The 20360-nt window shown below is 42.9% G+C and overlaps 1 protein-coding gene across 1 annotated transcript; it reads left to right on the plus strand.

The window, feature by feature from the left end:
- Positions 1 to 3907: 3907 nt before the first annotated feature.
- Positions 3908 to 12371, plus strand: lrrc39 (leucine rich repeat containing 39; the record flags this gene model as incomplete). Its single annotated transcript, XM_084066263.1, has 10 exons — positions 3908 to 4035; positions 5494 to 5599; positions 6089 to 6245; positions 8151 to 8287; positions 9242 to 9387; positions 10212 to 10364; positions 10614 to 10807; positions 10950 to 11042; positions 11138 to 11189; positions 12188 to 12371. The coding sequence occupies 10 exons, from the start codon at positions 3908 to 3910 to the stop codon at positions 12369 to 12371; spliced, it is 1350 nt and encodes a 449-aa protein (XP_083922389.1).
- Positions 12372 to 20360: the final 7989 nt, after the last annotated feature.

Below are 20360 nucleotides of genomic sequence, written 5' to 3' on the forward strand. Positions count from 1 at the left end.
TTTTCCACATACAGACGAATTTACAAACGAGTACAGGACACCCAACATAACAACAATAACAATACTTTATAAATGAATCGTCTAAGTAAATAAGAAGATTAAAAACAGAACAAGACCCTTTGGCTCCCTCACACTTCACCATAATATAGGCATATAAAACATATCTTGAAAATAATTGACTCTACTAAAATCTACAAATGTAGAAAAATGATAATGTAAAAGCGGGGGAAAAAAGTGATTATTTAATTTCTCAGGAGAAATAAATGCTGTTCATATTTATGATCTGAAATGACCTAAACTACTGCTTGGCCTACAAAGAAGAGATTATCACCTTTACCTAGAAATAAGATAATTCATTCCTCAACAATATCAGTTAGTGTGAAATTATACAATAACATCACATACAAAAAAAAGTAGTTTGCATTGTATCTAGGTGGCAATAGTAGCATTACATTTACAGTCTAGGAAAACTACACTACCTCTATGGGATGAAAACATTCAATACTCTTTAAAGATGGTCTAAGTGCCAGACAGAATAGAATAGAATATCGACCAATCAGAATAGGGGGTGGGGCTATGTAGCTCCAATGAAGGACAAGGACTCTCAACCGAATCAATCGATTTGACTCACAAGTCTGTTCAACAAACCGTTCAAAAGTTATAGCAAAAATATTCATTATCAGGAATAAGAATAATAATCTTTGCCATTTCAACAGGACTTTGCACTGGTGCAGCGCTACGGCCTAACAATAATAATAATAATGCACCCTGTGACCTGCTCCATTGTCCCAGTGACCCGCACCAGTCCTGGCCTGGAATGTGGAGTGAACCATGTGAGAGGCTGACAGGCACACACACACACACACACACACACACACACACACACACACACACACACACACACACACACACACACACACAGCTGGGTTCCTGGTGACTCCAGTCTAAAGTTAGAACCTCCCGGGGGTTGAGTTACAGAGGAGAAACCAGGCTGTTCCACCAGCAACACTGACACTCATTTACAACACACACTAATAACACAACACAATGACTAACAACACATTACCATGTGTGTGTGTGTGTGTGTGTGGGGGGGGGGACATTTTCTGTGAATGGAGTTGAGCAGCTCTAAGACACAAGAGGTGAGCAGAATTTATTTACCATTTATATCAGGGGTCTGCAAGGTTTTTCAGGTCAAGGACCCGTTACTGAGAGAGAGATGACGCCGCAGAGACTCCCCCACCACCACTACATATTGTATAACATTGTGTTTTTTTTATCATAGATTTCATAGATAGCTTCATAAAATTGACACAAGAGGTGAGTAGAATGTATTTACCATTTATCTAGCCATAGATCAAGACTCTGTATTTTGTATTTGTTATCTCTACGAGTCTTAGCGACCACCCCCCCAGTTTGCTCTTAATTGTCACCAGTAAAGCCCGTATTTCTCCAAACATGTACAAATGATAAATATAAGGTGTTTACCCGTTTGTCCCAAATGTTAACTAGGTTTCCGGAGTATTTGTACAATGTATTAGTCCATATGTTTCAATAAATAAGTGTTTTAATCCCTTCTGTGGCCGATTTTTTTCTCTCCCTCGTTTACTTCCTGTTTACATTGTGTGTAATACCGGCTTTCACCGGATGCGCTCTGTAACTACAGCCCATTAGGAACTTCAGACAGAATCGTCCACAGACGGGATTAAAACACTTCTTTATTGAAAAATATGGACTAATACATTACACAAATACTTCAAACACCTAGTTAACATTTGTTGCAAGCGGGTAAACACCTTATATTTAGCATTTGTACATGTTTGGAGAAATACGGGCTTTACTGGTGACATTTCAGGGCAAACTGGGGGGCGGAGCTAGGACTCTCTTATAGATAAAGAAAACTGTCAAAATCTATAAAATACATCTACCAGAGACTTGATCTAAGGTTACTATTTATCCTCTCAGTTCAGATCCAGCTTTTAGAACATGTTGCAGAATAACACGGTTTTTGATTGATTGATTGATTGATTGATTGATTGATTGATTGAACACTTTATTAACAGTTTGCAAACAGTAGGCTACACTGGTATGATTGAAGTTGTTAAGAAGTTGTTTGCATTGCGGTCCTGTTGGTCACTTGTTTAACTTATCTTAATTTATTCTGTCAACAGTTTAGTGTTTATAGTGTTTTATTTATGTTTCATAATTGACACATGATGATAGTGTCTGTTAAACAAGTCCATGAAGCTATCTGTGAAATCTATGAAATAGTTTAATCTGCAGCACGATGTTATACAACATGTAGTGGGGGTCCCTGCTTCATCTGTCTGTCTGTCAGCTATAAGGGGTCCCTGCTTCATCTGTCTGTCAACTATAAGGGGTCCTTGGCCTGAAAAACCTTGAAGACCCTTTGATGTAGAATATACTGTAGTTGTTTATATTTAGGTGGAACTTTCAGCTAGCCTGCTGTGTGTGGCTGGGATCTGAGACAGCTGACACACACACACACACACACACACACACACACACACACACACACACACACACACACACACACACACACACACACACACACACACACGCTATAGGTTCATTGTGTATCTGCTAAACTATGTTTAACTCATTGTGTCACAGTAAAGCGGTGAAGCCACAGATAACAAAGGCATCCATAGATAAGACCTGACTGGTCTGCACTCTGCTTACTGTATACTGTACTGTGTGCGCAGTGGTGGGAAAAGTATGCAAATGTTTTGCTTAAGTAAAAGTATCAATACTGCAATCTAGAAATACTCTGTTACAAGTAAGAGTCCGGAATTCTAAATTTACTTGAGTAAAAGTACGATCCCCCAATATGCTTCTGTTGGTAATCGCTCTCATTTTGAGCATTTTGTGACTGGCACACACCTGCCAGCAGGTGTGTGCCAGTCACAGGTGTGTGACTGGTACCTGAACATGGGTTCTGCTACTTTGTTGAGTTTGTGTTGATGCTCCAAGCAGCATCACTGCCCTCATGTAACAATGCCACGTTTGTCCCTTCAGGATAAAACCCGTACAATAGGCCAAGTGAAGCTGCTGTTCTGTTATGCAGAGTGACATCATTATTTGGTGTCAGCCCTGGAACCATTTACAAACTGAGGACCAAGTTCTGTGAGACTGGTGAAGTCAAAGGAAGACAACAACCCAAGAAGACCGGTTCCTCACCCTATAGCTTCACTGAGGAACCATAGGTTTTCTTCCAGAGATTTACAGGCAAGATTTGCACAACGGTACCAAAGATAGATGTCCAGGAAAGTTGCAGGACCCATGCTCAGGTACCAGTCACACACCTGTGACTGACACACACCTGTGACTGACACACACCTGCCTGCAAATGGTACCAGGGCTGACACAAAATAATGTGTAATCTGCATAACGGAACAGCAGCTTCACTTGCCCTGTTGCACCACAGGTCTTATCCTGAAGGGACAAACGTGGCATCTTTCCATGAGGTCAGTGTTGCTGCTTGGAGCATCAACACAAACTCAACAAAGTTGCAGAACCCATGTTCAGGTACCAGTAACACACCTGTGACTGACACACACCTCTCAGCAGGTGTGTGCTGGCAGGTCGCTCATAACGACAGCGATTACCAACAGAAGCGTATTGGGTGGGGGGGGAGCAGGACGGAGGCTCTACATCCTCCCGGTGGGGGCTCCTCACTGGCAGGCGAGCCAGCAGTGAGTGACAACACACTAATGTGTGTGGGGAGGAGTTAATTGGCATGATGGTTCAATTGGGGAGAAAAAAAGGATACAAAGCCAAACATTAAATAAAGAAAATAATAAGAATAAACACCTTACATCTGCTTCTAGAACCTTCATAACCAGCCTAACTAGTATGTTCTGGTTCTGGTTCCAGTAGAACCAGTATGCCAGCAGCAGCAGTGTGTTGTGGTTCTGTGGGGAACGTCAGAGCTCTGTGGGAAACCAGAATAAAGAAAACTACAGACGACATCCAGAAACAGAAACAGCAGAGAGATAAAACATCTTTAGGGAGGTGAGTGATATCAGTCAGTGTTCTGTGGCTCATGCTCATTGATCTAAGATTCACTTTTTACACCTTCTCATTGTTTCATCTTGTCTCACGTCCTCAGCTTGTCTTCAGGCTGTCTGGTGTTGTTTCATTGTTTCATCTTGTCTCATGTCCTCATTGTCTCATGTCCTCATTGTCTCGTGTCCTCATTGTCTCATGTCCTCATTGTCTCATGTCCTCATTGTCTCGTGTCCTCATTGTCTCGTGTCCTCATTGTCTCGTGTCCTCATTGTCTCGTGTCCTCATTGTCTCGTGTCCTCATTGTCTCGTGTCCTCATTGTCTCATGTCCTCATTGTCTCATGTCCTCATTGTCTCATGTCCTCATTGTCTCGTGTCCTCATTGTCTCGTGTCCTCATTGTCTCATGTCCTCATTGTCTCGTGTCCTCATTGTCTCGTGTCCTCATTGTCTCGTGTCCTCATTGTCTCATGTCCTCATTGTCTCGTGTCCTCATTGTCTCGTGTCCTCATTGTCTCATGTCCTCATTGTCTCGTGTCCTCATTGTCTCATGTCCTCATTGTCTCGTGTCCTCATTGTCTCGTGTCCTCATTGTCTCGTGTCCTCATTGTCTCATGTCCTCATTGTCTCATGTCCTCATTGTCTCATGTCCTCATTGTCTCATGTCCTCATTGTCTCGTGTCCTCATTGTCTCATGTCCTCATTGTCTCGTGTCCTCATTGTCTTGTGTCGTCTCATATTGTCTCATGTTGCCTCATTGTTTCAGGTTGTCTCATATTGTCTCATAATGTCCTTATCAGTGTTGATTTTGACAGCAAATTCTGATAGTTTTAGTCATAGTCTTTTGAATGAAAATTATTTTTAGTTCATGTTTTAGTCATCTGAAATGCTTTACTTTATATCTAGTTTTACTTGACTAAATATCATAAGATTATAGTCGACTAAATCTACAGTTGATTTAGTCTAATACAATGTATTGTGGCGGTGCCCTGATGGCGTCGTAATGACTGATTTTACACTTGGTTGCATGCTGAAAATAGCCGATCTGCAAGCTCACAACTGCAACGCAATATATCGAAATTGTCAATATATTTAGTAATAGTTTTAGTCATTGTAGGCTGGCTTAGTTTTTGTCCGCGAAAAAAGGTAGTCGACGAACATTTTTCGTCATAGTTTTAGTCGACGAAATCAACACTGGTTCTCATAATGTCTCATATTGTCTCATAATGTCTCATATTGTCTCATAATGTCTCGTATTGTCTCATAATGTCTCGTATTGTCTCATAATGTCTCGTATTGTCTCATAATGTCTCGTATTGTCTCATAATGTCTCATATTGTCTCATAATGTCTCGTATTGTCTCATAATGTCTCGTATTGTCTCATAATGTCTCGTATTGTCTCATAATGTCTCGTATTGTCTCATAATGTCTCATATTGTCTCATATTGTCTCGTGTCTCATAGGTTATCTCATGTGTGGGAGGATCGTATCATTTTGGCCAAACTGAATGAGAAGGTTGTGACAGAAGATGGACGTCTGGTGCTGAGGATTGAGAAAGAAGAATGGAAGGTAATCTATGGAACCCTCATATCACAGTATGAACATGTTTACAAACAAACAAACAAGCAAACAAACACTGATGGAGGTAATGAAATGAGGAATACATTTCATTCTGTTTTGTTTTAGTTTTATTTATTTTAACTAACAGCAACATCGTCAACAACATAATAAAAGCAGATTTAGCAGGTGAGATTGAAAAACAACATGGGGTTTATATGTTAATTTCACCTTAATTCATAACAAATATACAATATAAATAGGAAAGTAATCAAACTAGATTGCATCACATTTGTTCCTTAAATAAAATTGTGAAGATTTGTTTTAGAACATTCTACTAATAATGATTTAACCAAAACTGTAATTGAAATAAATTCTGTTCTGCAAAGTGTTCTCTCAGCCTCTCCACAACGTGTTAAGTTGTGCTGAGGTGCTCTTGAGCAAGGCAGAGAGTCGTACAGGCAACCGTTTGCTGTCAACTGTGTGGATGTGTTTCTGCAGACTTTACCCAAGGCCTTGGTTCACCTGGTTCAAATCCAGGAGTGGCAGATCCACCGGACCGGACTGCAGAGCATCCCCAGTTTCATCTCCAAGTTCAGTAGTCTGATGGTGCTGGATCTGAGCCACAACTCCATTACCGAGATACCCAGGGAGATAGGTGAGATGTTAGCATCTTATTAGCATCTTATTACACGGCTTGGTTGAATGCTCGATTCTGATTGGTCAGTCATCGGTCATTATTTCTGGATAATGACCGATGAGCTCTATAACGGACCGCTGTGTAATCAGAGACTCAGAACACCTGCTCATGTCAACCTGTGCTGCTTGGTTATATGCTTTATCCAACATGACAGCCATGTAAACAAACAAACAATGTCATTTACAACTAAACGTTGCTCTCAAGAATGTTTTTGAAAACATTTGAAGTGAGAAATAGACGATGCAATAACCGAGAAGTCATTCTATTTGATCCACTGCGCTTCCTTGTTTATCGTGGCACAACAACGGGGGAATACCAAAACGCTCGCCCCAAAACACAGTCGCCCCGGGGCAAATCCGGCGGTATTACAGGCAAATCGGCAGTAAATAGAATTGGGGGCGAGTGTGTTTTGGGGCGAGTTTTTTTCCATTTCGTCATTTGTTTTTGCGAGGCGAACTTGTCCGCCCAGCCCAATACTTATGGAATACTTTCATTGCCGTAAGCAAGGAAATACTTCGTTTTGTTGTTACTTTTGGGTAAATGTATTTATGTATTTATTAAGTAGCCGTGTAATAAGCGGGATAATGCATGGGGAGGTAGTCATTATTGAAATTTAAAGCCCTTCAGGGCGATTAACCACCTCGGCTGCGCCTCGGTGGTTAATCGCCCTGTCGGGCTTTAAATTTCAATAATGACTACCTCCCCATGCATTATCCCTTGCTTATTAGCATTATGGTCCTAAAACATCACTGAGATACTTTCCTAAGGAGAGCGAGGAACATAGGGCCTAAACCTAAACCCTAACCTTAGTGGGGGAACATAGAACCCGGGGAACATAGGGATGACCCCCCCAGGGAGATAGGTGAGATGGTAGCATCTTATTAGCATCTTATTAGCATTATGGTACTAAAACATCACTGAGATACTTTCCTAAGGAGAGCGAGGAACATAGGGCCTAAACCTAAACCTAAACCTTAACCCTAACCTTAGTGGGGGAACATAGAACCCGGGGAACATAGGGATGACCCCCCCCCCCAGGGAGATAGGTGAGGTGGTAGCATCTTATTAGCATTCCATCACTGAGATCCCCAGGGAGAAACTAGCGAGCTGGTTTCCTTTTGACCACTAGGACTCATGTTGTTATGTGTTGTCATGGTGACAGGTCAGTGTGTACGTCTCAGTAACATGTTATGTGTTGTCATGGTAACAGGTCAGTGTGTACGTCATGTTATGTGTTGTCATGGTAACAGGTCAGTCAGTGTGTACGTCTCAGTAACATGTTGTTATGTGTTGTCATGGTAACAGGTCAGTGTGTACGTCTCAGTAACATGTTGTTATGTGTTGTCATGGTAACAGGTCAGTGTGTACGTCTCAGTAACATGTTGTTATGTGTTGTCATGGTAACAGGTCAGTGTGTACGTCTCAGTAACATGTATGTGTTGTCATGGTAACAGGTCAGTGTGTACGTCTCAGTAACATGTTATGTGTTGTCATGGTGACAGGTCAGTGTGTACGTCTCAGTAACATGTTGTTATGTGTTGTCATGGTAACAGGTCAGTCAGTGTGTACGTCTCAGTAACATGTTGTTATGTGTTGTCATGGTGACAGGTCAGTGTGTACGTCTCAGTAACATGTTGTTATGTGTTGTCATGGTAACAGGTCAGTGTGTTCGTCTCAGTAACATGTTGTTATGTGTTGTCATGGTAACAGGTCAGTGTGTACGTCTCAGTAACATGTTGTTATGTGTTGTCATGGTAACAGGTCAGTGTGTACGTCTCAGTAACATGTTGTTATGTGTTGTCATGGTAACAGGTCAGTGTGTACGTCTCAGTAACATGTTGTTATGTGTTGTCATGGTAACAGGTCAGTGTGTTCGTCTCAGGGATCTCCTGGTCAGTTATAACAGGGTTCACACGGTGCCAGAGGAGCTGGGATGTTGTGAGAACCTGGAGAGACTGGAGCTGGCCATGAACCGCAACCTCTGTGACCTGCCAGCACAGGTAACCTCTGACCTTTAACCCCCAACCAAAACCTTTGTGACCTCTCACAGGTAACAGGGGGACCTGTTACCTGTGAGAGAAAACCTCTAAACCCGAACCTGAACCTCAGCCAAAACCCCTCAGATCTTCACCCTAACATTGACCTTGACCATAACCCTGATCCTAACCCTGACCTCAACCCTGACCTCAGAATTGCACCTAATAGCGACGTTATGCCTTACTTTTTTGTTATCGATTGTTTTTATTCATCATATCAGCAAAATATCAGCAATACAATTATGCCAGAACACATAGATGCATCATGAACTAACTAATCAAAAACTAAACAATTACAAGCTACATATACATACACAACTTCGAAACAACACAAAGGTTCAAGAAAAGAAAATGATAAGCAGACCCACCCACCCCTCCCAGGAACCAACGATGCCACGAAAAGCAATGGCCAAACACCATGTATACTGTACCTGTGCAAAGCTACCTGTGCACAGCCTCAATCAAGCCCTTAAGCTTATCTGCAATGTTAGACCATACGTTAACGTTTCTCTCGCTTGCTCCATGTCGTCTCGCACGTTATGCCTAACCTGACCTCAGCCCTAATGCTGGGTTCACACATGTTCAATGAACACACAAACTGTCGGCCCACATTTTGTGACTGTGTGACTTCAACATTCAGTGATGCAGTGAAACATAAATCATGTTTTAGTTTCACCTTCTCTCTCCACACAATTCCTGTTTGTAATGGAGGAAGTGGAACAACTCATTCTTTAAACAGTTCTCTGTTGTTTTTAACTCAAGCCTTTATATTTACTGTACTTGTCACTTGCTAGTCGTGTGAATGCACATAACACTGACCTTAACCCTGGACCCCCAGGAAGACTATAGAGGCTCATTCATGTGTCTCTAATGATCCGTCGACCCCTGACCTCTAATCCTGTGTGGTTGTTGTTGCAGCTCAGTAAGCTGAAGAAGCTGACCCACCTGGATCTGTCCATGAACCAGTTCACCTTCATCCCAGACAGTGTGGTGGATCTGCCCGCTCTGGAGTGGCTGGACATGGGAGGAAACAGACTTCAGTCCCTGCCTGAAGACATCCACAGGTCTGTAGCACTGTAATCTCTCAAGAACAGATTCTGCTCTCCGCTTGAATCTGTCGGGGGGGTTCGTCATAACGTGTACGCACTGACCTACAAGTGGGCGTGCCTTCAAATCAGGAAGCAGGCCGCGCTTTACCCAATCAAATGTAGTGGGCGGGATGTACTGCCTGCACTCTCCTTCTCACTGAAAACAAACCTAAACTCATTTTAAAGGAGACACACCATGAATTTCACTTTTTTTTATTTTTTTGGTATTTTTTGGGCTCCCCAGTGTCTCTTGTACCCCAAAAAATATATTTTTTTAACATTCAGTCATTCATTCTCATTTCAGAGATTTTCAGAATGGGCGTGTCTGAACAGGCCATCTCAGAATGGCAAGTTTGCTTTCATCACGAAACTTTCTGCCCATGTATTTTGACAGACAGAATTGCTCAGTAGCACCCCTCTGCCCAACAGGATGTTTTGGTATTGCAGCTGAAAGTGCTTTATAAGCCTGAGAGAATTGACTTGGGATGAGTATATCTGAGTGTTGATTTAGGCTCAAACCTTTTGAAAATGGTTTGAGGGACATACACCATATGATATTAAATATCAAATATTTTTTTTTAATTCATGGTGTGTCTCCTTTAACAATAGCGTCCTCGGAGCAGACAAAACCACGGAAAGATATTCACATTTTAACTTGCTCTTTCATCATAGAATATATAATTATATATATATTAATGTTGTGTTAAAGGATGGAACATGTCAACGCTCTGTGTAATGATAATAATGATAATAATAATATTATTAGTAATAATTATATATATATTAATGTTGTATTAAAGGATGGAACATGTCAACGCTCTGTGGCTCCAGAGGAATGAACTGGAGAGTCTTCCAGAGAACATCAGCAGAATGTTCAACCTCACCACTCTGGTCCTCAGCAGAAACAAACTGACTGACATCCCTAAACTCATGGAGGGAATGACCCAACTCAGGTTATTATACCATACTATATACTATACCACTAATATACTACCTAAACTCATGGAGGGAATGACCCAACTCAGGTTAGCACTACCAACCCTACCTACCTACCTACCTACCTACCTACCTACCTATCTAGTCTACAAGCTAAGACGCTACTTTGAGAAACACTGTTTTATATGAACACAAATAAAACAGTATCCATGGAGCCGCAGGCTTCACAGAGGTTTCTTATCTGGTTCATTGTTTTTAATTGACAGCTTTGTGAACTTCCGGGACAATCCTCTGACCATGAACGTAGACCTGCCTCCTCTGGTGAAGAAGAAGAGCGGCGGTGAGGAAGAGGAGGAGGAGGAGGACGACAGGGAGATGTTCGGACGAGACTTCATGCTGGCGTACATCCAGGAGGAACGCAAACGCCGCTACGCCGTGCTCAACATGCACCGTGCCAACAGTTAGTATACAGCCTCTACACCGTGCTCAACATGCACCGTGCCAACAGTTAGTATGGAACCTCTACACCGTGCTCAACATGCACCGTGCCAACAGTTAGTATACAGCCTCTACACCGTGCTCAACATGCACCGTGCCAACAGTTAGTATGGAACCTCTACACCGTGCTCAACATGCACCGTGCCAACAGTTAGTATGCAACCTCTACACCGTGCTCAACATGCACCGTGCCAACAGTTAGTATGGAACCTCTACACCGTGCTCAACATGCACCGTGCCAACAGTTAGTATGCAACCTCTACACCGTGCTCAACATGCACCGTGCCAACAGTTAGTATACAGCCTCGCCGGCATGAGGGAAAAAGTCTTACAGTCTGCGAGATGTCAGCTATAGGCTGCCGTTACTCCATGCTGTAGCAACCTAGCCTACAATAAGAGAAATTGCATGTTTTCACCTGCATTAATAAGGAATCCAACAACTTTGTTAAACCATATATATTGGCTGCATGCAGTAATCTGATCCCTGGTCAATCACAGTGTTGATTTAGTCGACTAAAACTATTACGAAAAATGTTGGTCGACTACCTTTATTCACTGACGAAAAGGAAATAAAAACAAAATAAAAACTAAGCTATGATGACTAAATCTATAACTAAATATACAATTTCTTCAACAAATAAAAACTAGACTAAAATGTTAGTGAGGGGCTAGTGGAGAAGAGATCCAGTAGAACTAAAAGACAATTTGTTTTATGTTTGGTTGAGCTCGGGTGCTGTGCTCTGAAAATAGCAGATCTACAAGCTCACACCGCGTCACGCTGCGACATGTTGTGAGCTTGTAGATCTGCTATTTTCAGCATGCAAATAAGTGTAAAATCAGGCATTACAACGCCATCAAGGCACCGCCAACATGCATTTTAGTCGACTAAATCAACTGTAGATTTAGTCGACTATAATCTTATGATATTTAATCAACTAAAACTAGACAAAATCTAAAACATTTAAGATGACTAAAATGTGACTAAAACTAAATAAAAAAATTCTGTCAAAATCAACACTGGTCTATCATAACAACACTTGATTCTTGCAACCCGAGCCCCCCTTCTTTCACACCCACAGCCACTTTACAAAGAACAACTATGTGTTGTGTATTAGCTTGTCTGGGAGCAGCTATAGCAGAACGTAAAGTAACAGAACGGTCACTGCCGTGAGAGTCAAGCATGCAGCCAATAACAACCACGATTGGGCGACACAATGGGAAACGGTGAGGCGCTAGACCAGCGCCGGCCGGGGAAAATAAATGAATAAATAAATAGACCACTTGATCCCAATATTAACAAGAGAAAGAACTATATCTAAAACATTCTTTTTGAACCTTTCAGAATCATGATGGAGTATCATCCAATCAGAACGCTGCTGTCCTGCTGTCAGGATGACGTCAACCAATCAGAACGCTTCATGCTGTCCAGGATGATGTCTGGTCTTCGGTCCAGCTCTGAGGATGAACTGTGTTTGCATTCCTGTCGTCCAGCCAGGGCGCTCAGTGATTGGCTGTCCTCCAGCTAGGAGGGTCACTGATTGGCTATCCCCCAAACCAGGACGCTCAAGTGATTGGATAACCTCCAGCCAGGAGTCAGGACGCTCAAGTGATTGGCTATCCATGCTCAGTGATTGGCTGGTTTTTAAACGGCCAAACAAACAAACAAACATAATTAGAAAGGTGTGCTGCTCTGAGCGCAGATCCCCGCCAGGCCGGGTTGCCTACCCAGGGCTGTGTCAGTCGTGGGTTGCAGCCGTCAGGACAAGAGGAAGCTGCCAGGGGAATAAGAGTCTGTACGACCGATGGTGCAACTGTTCGTGTTTGTAGCGCCCCCTACGGGCAGAAGAGAAAGCGCTTTTAGAGGTCTGCTCTATAGAGCATTGGTTCTCAAAGTGGGGTCCGGGGATTGTTTATACAGTGTTTTTTGTATTTGAAGCATGTTGAAGTATGTTGAAGCAATGACAGGAAAACCCTGTAGAATGACCGTGTCTCATGACTCACAAGACTCATTTGTGCCTGTGAGTTGGCCCCATCCTTTTCTCCCTGTACCTCCTCCTCCCTCTGGGTTTGATTTCTAAAAAGCATGGCATTCTCTACCACTTCTATGCAGATGACTCGCAGATCTACATGCCCCTGAAGAGAAATAACACCACCTCCCTGAACACACTGCTGGACTGTCTGAAGGACATAAAATCATGGATGGCCCGAAACCTCCTTACCTTTAATGAAAGTAAAACAGAGGTCATGGTGTTCAGACCCTCCTCTCTGGATCTGGGCCCCCCTGCAGCCATTTCTAAAACCGGTGGTCACTAAGCTTGGTGTCAAATTGGACAACGATTTTAAGTTTGACAAACAGATCAACTATGTTGTTAAATCCACGTCCAACGTCTTATCCATGCTTTTATCTCAACCCGACTCGACTACTGTAATGCACTCTAGGTTGGCATTAGCTCAGCCTGCTTGTCACGACTACGTTAGTCCAAAACGCAGCCGCTCGCCTCTTAACAGGGCCACGGAAGCAGGGGTCATCATCACCATGCTGGCTTGTGGTGGACATTTTTGTTCAAATTATATTTTTGCCACGAACATACAAATGAGCGGACGATAATATTACCAGAAACACATGGTGGTCTGAGAGTGTACCAGTGGTTCCATTGGTACACTCTCAGAGTTATGGGGGTCCTTGAAAAGTCTATAAAGTCTGTACCAGTGGACTCCTAATGTGCCATAGTGTCATAGTAAATCAGAGTCATACATATTCTGAAGAAAACCTGGAGACTGACATGCAGTTATTGGGTCTTATGATCAAAATAAGAACATTATAATGTTATGTAAAAACAAACGCTTAACATTTGCCACGGACAAGGACAAGTCTTTGCCATGGACAGATTTGTCCATGTGGGGACATATCGATGACCACTGCACGGAAATATGATCACATCTCCCTGATTCTTGCCTCCCTACACTGTCTGGCTCCCTGTTCGTTACAGGATTCAGTTTAAGACTTTAATGTTTGTCTTTAAGTCTTTAAATGGACTGGCACCATTGTACATAACGGAACTTCTACCTCCCAATAACAAGGGGGTCGGCTGACCAGTCACTCCTTAAGGTCTCAGCAACGAAGCTGAAGACCCGGGGAGATAGATCATTTTCCTCCGTAGCGCCACACTGTGGAAGGAGCTTCCACCCCATGTTAGAGTGTCTCAAACCCTGCCTGTGTTTAAATCACGTTTGAAAACTCACTTTGTTCTCCTTGGCGTTTGAACATGCAGATTGAGAAGCTGCTGTTTTCCTCCAGGCATTGTGTCTAATGTTGTCCTGTTTATTGTGTGTGTTCTCTTGTTTATTTTAGTATTTTGTTACTGAGTGTACAGCACTTTGGTTCAACACTGTTGTTTTTAAATGTGCTCTATAAATAAAGTGGATTGGATTGGAAAAAAATAATCACGTTTCAGCAACAACACACACACACACACACACACACACACACACACACACACACACACACACACACACACACACAAATCAACAAAGAGTTGATTATTGTTTGACAACTCTGTCTATCAACTCTGTTCACATAATCCAGGCCTATTTGCAGGCCTATCCAACCTCTAAGATACTTAGAATTCACTCTCTATCAACCTTTAAGATATAATTCATTCTATTCTCAGTTCTCTTCATCTTCATAGTTGATAAACTCACCTCTACAGCTTCTCCTCTCTGTTTCTGTGTTAAGACTTTGTTTCATACAAATCACTGATGTCATTATGAACAATAAACTCCATGAAAACATGTTTGTTTGTGTGTGTGTGTGTGTGTGTGTGTGTGTGTGTGTGTGTGTGTGTGGGGGGGGGGGGGGGGGGGGGTGTTCATTATCATCAGGTGTGTGAGTGAGGTGCATTGTATGCAGTCAGTGTTAAGCAGTAGCGATGGTTCACATGACGCTCGTCTGTCACAAGCGTCATGATGCAACAACATTTACAACCCGTACATCTACATAAAAGTTCAAATTTCAAATATAAAGTACTGACCCCACGGCCATGGAGGTAACAAGTTAAAACGCCTGGGTCCAAGTACCTGTATTGTCCGTATTGTTAAATAAAAAGCCTTTTAATCCGATTGGTGGCCATTTTCTCAACATTTTCTTCATATGCTTTCAACTAGGCGACCCTATTGGTTGTGAGGTGTATTGCACTCTGATACATCATAACTCTATGAGAAAATGGTTGCCAATCGGATTAAAATGCTTTTTATTGAACAATACAGAAGATACGGGTACTTTAGACCCAATCGTTACAGCTTGATACATCCATGGCCATAAGGTCAGAACTTTATATTTGACATCTGAATGATATGTAGATGTACGGGTTGTAAATGAAGAAATGTCCAAAAGCAGGAACAAGTTGCGCCATTTCAGTGCTGTGTTAAACAGGCGATGTGTAGGACGGTGAAGTGACTGAACAACGCACGCACGCACGCACGCACGCACGCACGCACGCACGCACGCACGCACGCACGCACGCACACACACACACACACACACACACACACACACACACACACACACACACACACACACACACACACACACACACACACACACACACACACACACACACACTGTCTGTCTGTCTGTCTGTCTGTCTGTCTGTCTGTCTGTCTGTCTGTCTGTCTGTCTGTCTGTCTGTCTGTCTGTCTGTCTGTCTGTCTGTCTGTCTGTCTGTCTGTCTGTCTAACTAACTAACTAATTAACATCATGGGGTAAAAACACAACATTGATGTAAATCATTAAACTAACACAGTGATAAATATAACAATGTGTTCATGTTTACGACACTCTGTTCATCTGTTTGTATTGAAGAGCCTTTGTCGCCGTCATGTGGACAACATGAATCACTACAAGTGTAAGTTAATAAATCCACTTTTCACTCTTTTTCTTTTCATAAAATAACAATGAGATGAGCAATATGGATCTACTTTCTAAGATAATATAAGATGTTAAGATCTACAAGCTCACACTGGGACGTGTTATGAGCTTGTAGATCTGCTATTTTTGGCGACACCGTCGTAGAACGGAGAATAAAGTAAACATTAAAAACGTTTAATTTTGAAAAATGAGCGGAAGTGTTTGAGTTGCGTTTGATGCGAGACTTGACACATGACGTAGTTTTATTTTGACAAGAAAACGAAAGTGCCCTCGTTGGCGTACGATGTGACTCTTGACCCATGATAAGGGAAATGTAGTCCTTACCTTAAAATGTAGTTCTTCTACTAGCCACCCATGGTGTAAGGGAAATGTAGTCCTTATCCTTAAAATGTAGTTCTTCTACTAGCCACCCATGGTGTAAGGGAAATGTAGTCCTTAAAATGTAGTTCTTCTAGCGACCCATGGTGTATGGGATATGTAGTCCTTAAAATGTAGTTCTTCTAGCGACCCGTGGTGTATGGGATATGTAGTCCTTAAAATGTAGTCCTTAAAATGTAGTTCTTCTAGCAACCCATTGCTTTTGTTTTGAAGAAAAAGCGGAAGCGCTCACGTGGCGTTCAATGAAAAGCTTGACACTAATTGCTTTTATTTTCAAGACAAAACGGAAGTGGTCACGTGGTTACTGACATGTGACATGACGCAGCCAGTCAGCATGTCAACATGATGCTCTGTTCTATGACGGTGTCCCTCACCGAAAATAGCAGATCTACAAGCTCACATTCAACGCGTCTCATTGAGAGCTTGTAGATCTTAACATGTTATATAGTAGAAAGTAGATCATATTACGTCATCTCATTATTTTATGAACTGAGTGAAAAGTAGATTTATTGACGACTTACACTTGTAGTGATTCATTTTGTCCACATGAGGGCGACAAAGGACGTTCAATACAAACAGATGAACTGAACCAGATTGATTGATTGATTGATTGATGTACTTTATTTAGTAAGACATGAGAACAACAGTACATGGAAGTACAAATTCACAATACGAGGTCTACTAAACTGGAAGACTCATAAAAGCACTGAGCTTGTTTCAAATGAGTTCCCCATGCACACAAATCATGGTGACATATAAGAGACAGACAGTTATACACAACTACTATAGAATGTCATACAATCAGTTTACAGGTTACTGGTATAAAGAGTGAGAAATATGTACAAAAGAAGAAGGAGAGGGGGGGGGGGTAGGTAAGGTTAGGACTTAGACAGGGGCCATTTTCCAATTGCAGCCTCCTGAAGGTGTATCTTTAGGGCAGTTTTGAAGGAGAGTAGGGTTTTACACTCCTTTACTCCTTTTGGTAGGGCGTTCCACATTTTTGAGGAATAGCATGAGAACGAGTTACTTCCCTTTGTTGAGCCAAAAAAGGGTTCGACAAGGTTTGTGGAGCTGCCTCTGGTATTGTGATCATGGACATCATTAACATTTTGGAAGTATTTTGACAAATACAGGGGGATCCCAATGTTGTGGTATATCTTGAAGACCAGGCCCATAGCAAGTTGCTGTACTCTGTCCTCAACCCTAAGCCATCCAATCCTATCAAAATGATCAGGGGTTAGATGGGTTTTGTAATTGAGGCCAAGAAGTAGCCTTACAAGTTTGTTTTGGGATGTTTGGAGCCTTGTTTTTAAGGCCTTGGAGGTGTTGTGATACCATGAAGTACATGCATAATCGTAATGACCTTGTATGAGGGCCACTGCAAGAGTCTTCAGGGTATTCTTACTGACTTTACGATCAATACTCCGCAAATAGCGTGTTTTTTTGTGGACCGTTTTGATCGTTTTTTCAGCATTTTTGTCACCAGAGAGGTCAGCCTCCAAGATAGAGCCCAGGTAGGTAATTTCGTTTTTTCTTTTGATGATTTCATCACCCACTTTGATCGTGAAGCTCTCTGCCTTTCTGAGGTTAGGAGTGGACCCAAAGAGGATGCATTCCGTTTTGCCCAGGTGTAATGAGAGCTTGTTGTCGGAGAGCCAGATGCAGATCTTGTTGAGTTCAGAGCTGAGAGTTTTCTCAACCTGCAGCCTGTCCCTGTCCGAGACTAGCAGGGCCGAGTCATCTGCGAACAGGAACAGGTTGCAGTCGCAGGCTGAAGACATGTCATTCACATATATCAGGAACAGTAAGGGTCCTAGTATACTTCCTTGGGGAACACCACAAGTCACTGGGAGGGGGGGGGGGGGGGGGGGACTGGGTGCCGTTTACTTCCACCACTTGCTCCCTCCCTTCCAGGTAGGATCTCATCCAGTTCACTGACGTGTCATCAAAACCTATTGCTTTGAGCTTTTTGATCATAATTGGGTGATTAACGGTGTCAAAAGCCTTCTGGAGGTCCAGCATGACCATGCCGCAATATTAGATGTTAAAGTGTTGTTAATATTTATCACTTTATTAGTTTAATGATTTACATCAATGTTGTGTTTTTACCCCATGATGTTAGTTAGTTGGTCAAGTTAAGTATTTATTTAGTTACATATTTATTTAGTTATGTATTTAGTTAGATATTTATTTAGTTAAACAGTCAGTCAGTCCGTCTATCTGTGTATTTGGGATTCCTCCAGTGGTGGAAAAAGTACTCAAATGTTTTACTTAGGTAAAAATATCAATTCTGCAATGTAGAAGTACTCTGTTACAAGTAAAAGTCCGGAATTTAAAATGTACTTGAGTCAAAGTATAAAAGTATTGGTATCAAAATGTACTTAAAGTAGGCTACCAAAAGTAAAAGTACTAAAATGTTTGAAAATAGCCTAGGTATAAAATAGAGCTAAAGTGGTTAATGTATGTTTTATAATATAATCATTTATTTCTGCAAAGTAACTAAAGTTTTCAAATAATTGTTTCTTGTCAAAGACTTGTTTCATGACTAGAATACGAGTTTTAGGATCCCATCTCCAGCAGACCGTAGTTTAGGACAAATCCTATAGCCCGAAGGGACAGTCAGCTGAGTCAGCCGTGGGTTTTATTGGTTGTTGTTGGTTGTCAGGGCGATATGACAACCAATCAGTGGACGGGCTCTGCCTGGCCTCGTCCGCTGCCTGCTGGTTGAGTGACAGCTCAACCAGCAGGCAGGCAGACAGGCAGAGAGGCAGACAGACAGGCAGAGAGGCAGACAGATAGGCAGGCAGGCAGACAGACAGATAGGCAGGCAGACAGGCAGGCAGACAGACAGACAGACAGATAGGCAGACAGACAGACAGACAGACAGACAGACAGACAGATAGGCAGGCAGACAGATAGGCAGGCAGGCAGACAGACAGGCAGGCAGACAGACAGATAGGCAGACAGGCAGGCAGACAGACAGGCAGAGAGGCAGACAGACAGGCAGGCAGGCAGGCAGACAGACAGATAGGCAGACAGACAGATAGGCAGACAGACAGATAGGCAGGCAGGCAGACAGGCAGGCAGACAGACAGATAGGCAGACAGGCAGGCAGACAGGCAGAGAGGCAGACAGACAGGCAGGCAGACAGACAGACAGACAGACAGACAGACAGACAGACAGACAGACAGACAGACAGAGAGGTAGGCAGACAGACAGGCAGACAGACAGGCAGAGAGGCAGACAGACAGACAGACAGACAGACAGACAGACAGACAGACAGACAGACAGACAGACAGACAGACAGACAGACAGACAGAGAGGCAGACAGACAGACAGAGAGGCAGACAGACAGACAGACAGACAGGCAGACAGACAGACAGGCAGAGAGGCAGACAGACAGACAGACAGACAGACAGACAGACAGACAGACAGACAGACAGACAGACAGACAGACAGAGAGGCAGACAGAGAGGCAGGCAGACAGACAGACAGACAGACAGACAGACAGACAGACAGACAGACAGACAGACAGGCAGAGAAGACAGGCAGGCAGAGAGGCAGACAGACAGACAGACAGGCAGAGAGGTAGGCAGACAGACAGGCAGACAGACAGACAGGCAGGCAGAGAGGCAGACAGACAGACAGACAGACAGACAGACAGACAGACAGACAGACAGACAGACAGACAGACAGACAGACAGACAGACAGACAGAGAGGCAGACAGACAGACAGACAGACAGACAGACATACAGGCAGAGAAGACAGGCAGGCAGAGAGGCAGACAGACAGGCAGACAGACAGACAGACAGACAGACATACAGGCAGGCAGAGAGGCAGACAGACAGGCAGACAGACAGGCAGGCAGAGAGGCAGAAGGCATGTGTGTGTGTGTGTGTGTGTGTGTGTGTGTGTGTGTGTGTGTGTGTGTGTGTGTGTGTGTGTGTGTGTGTGTGTGTGTGTGTGTGTGTGTGTGTGTGTGTGTGTGTGTGTGTGTGTGTGTGTGTGTGTGTGTGTGTGTGTGTGTGAACAGGACATGATGCTTTAGTGTTTCCGTTTTAACACCTTTGTGTTCTTTAGAGACAGATAGGAAGGACCTGATGCTGTTTGTTCACATAGTTTTGTCCTGTCACTCACAATGTCTTCAGTTTGTCAGTTTCTCTTATTTATATGAATAACAAAACACTTTGATCATGAAACAACACATGC

Source organism: Gymnoscopelus microlampas (assembly GCF_963454915.1).
Source record: "Gymnoscopelus microlampas genome assembly, chromosome: 9".
In the NCBI taxonomy this organism is placed as follows: Eukaryota; Metazoa; Chordata; class Actinopteri; order Myctophiformes; family Myctophidae; genus Gymnoscopelus; species Gymnoscopelus microlampas.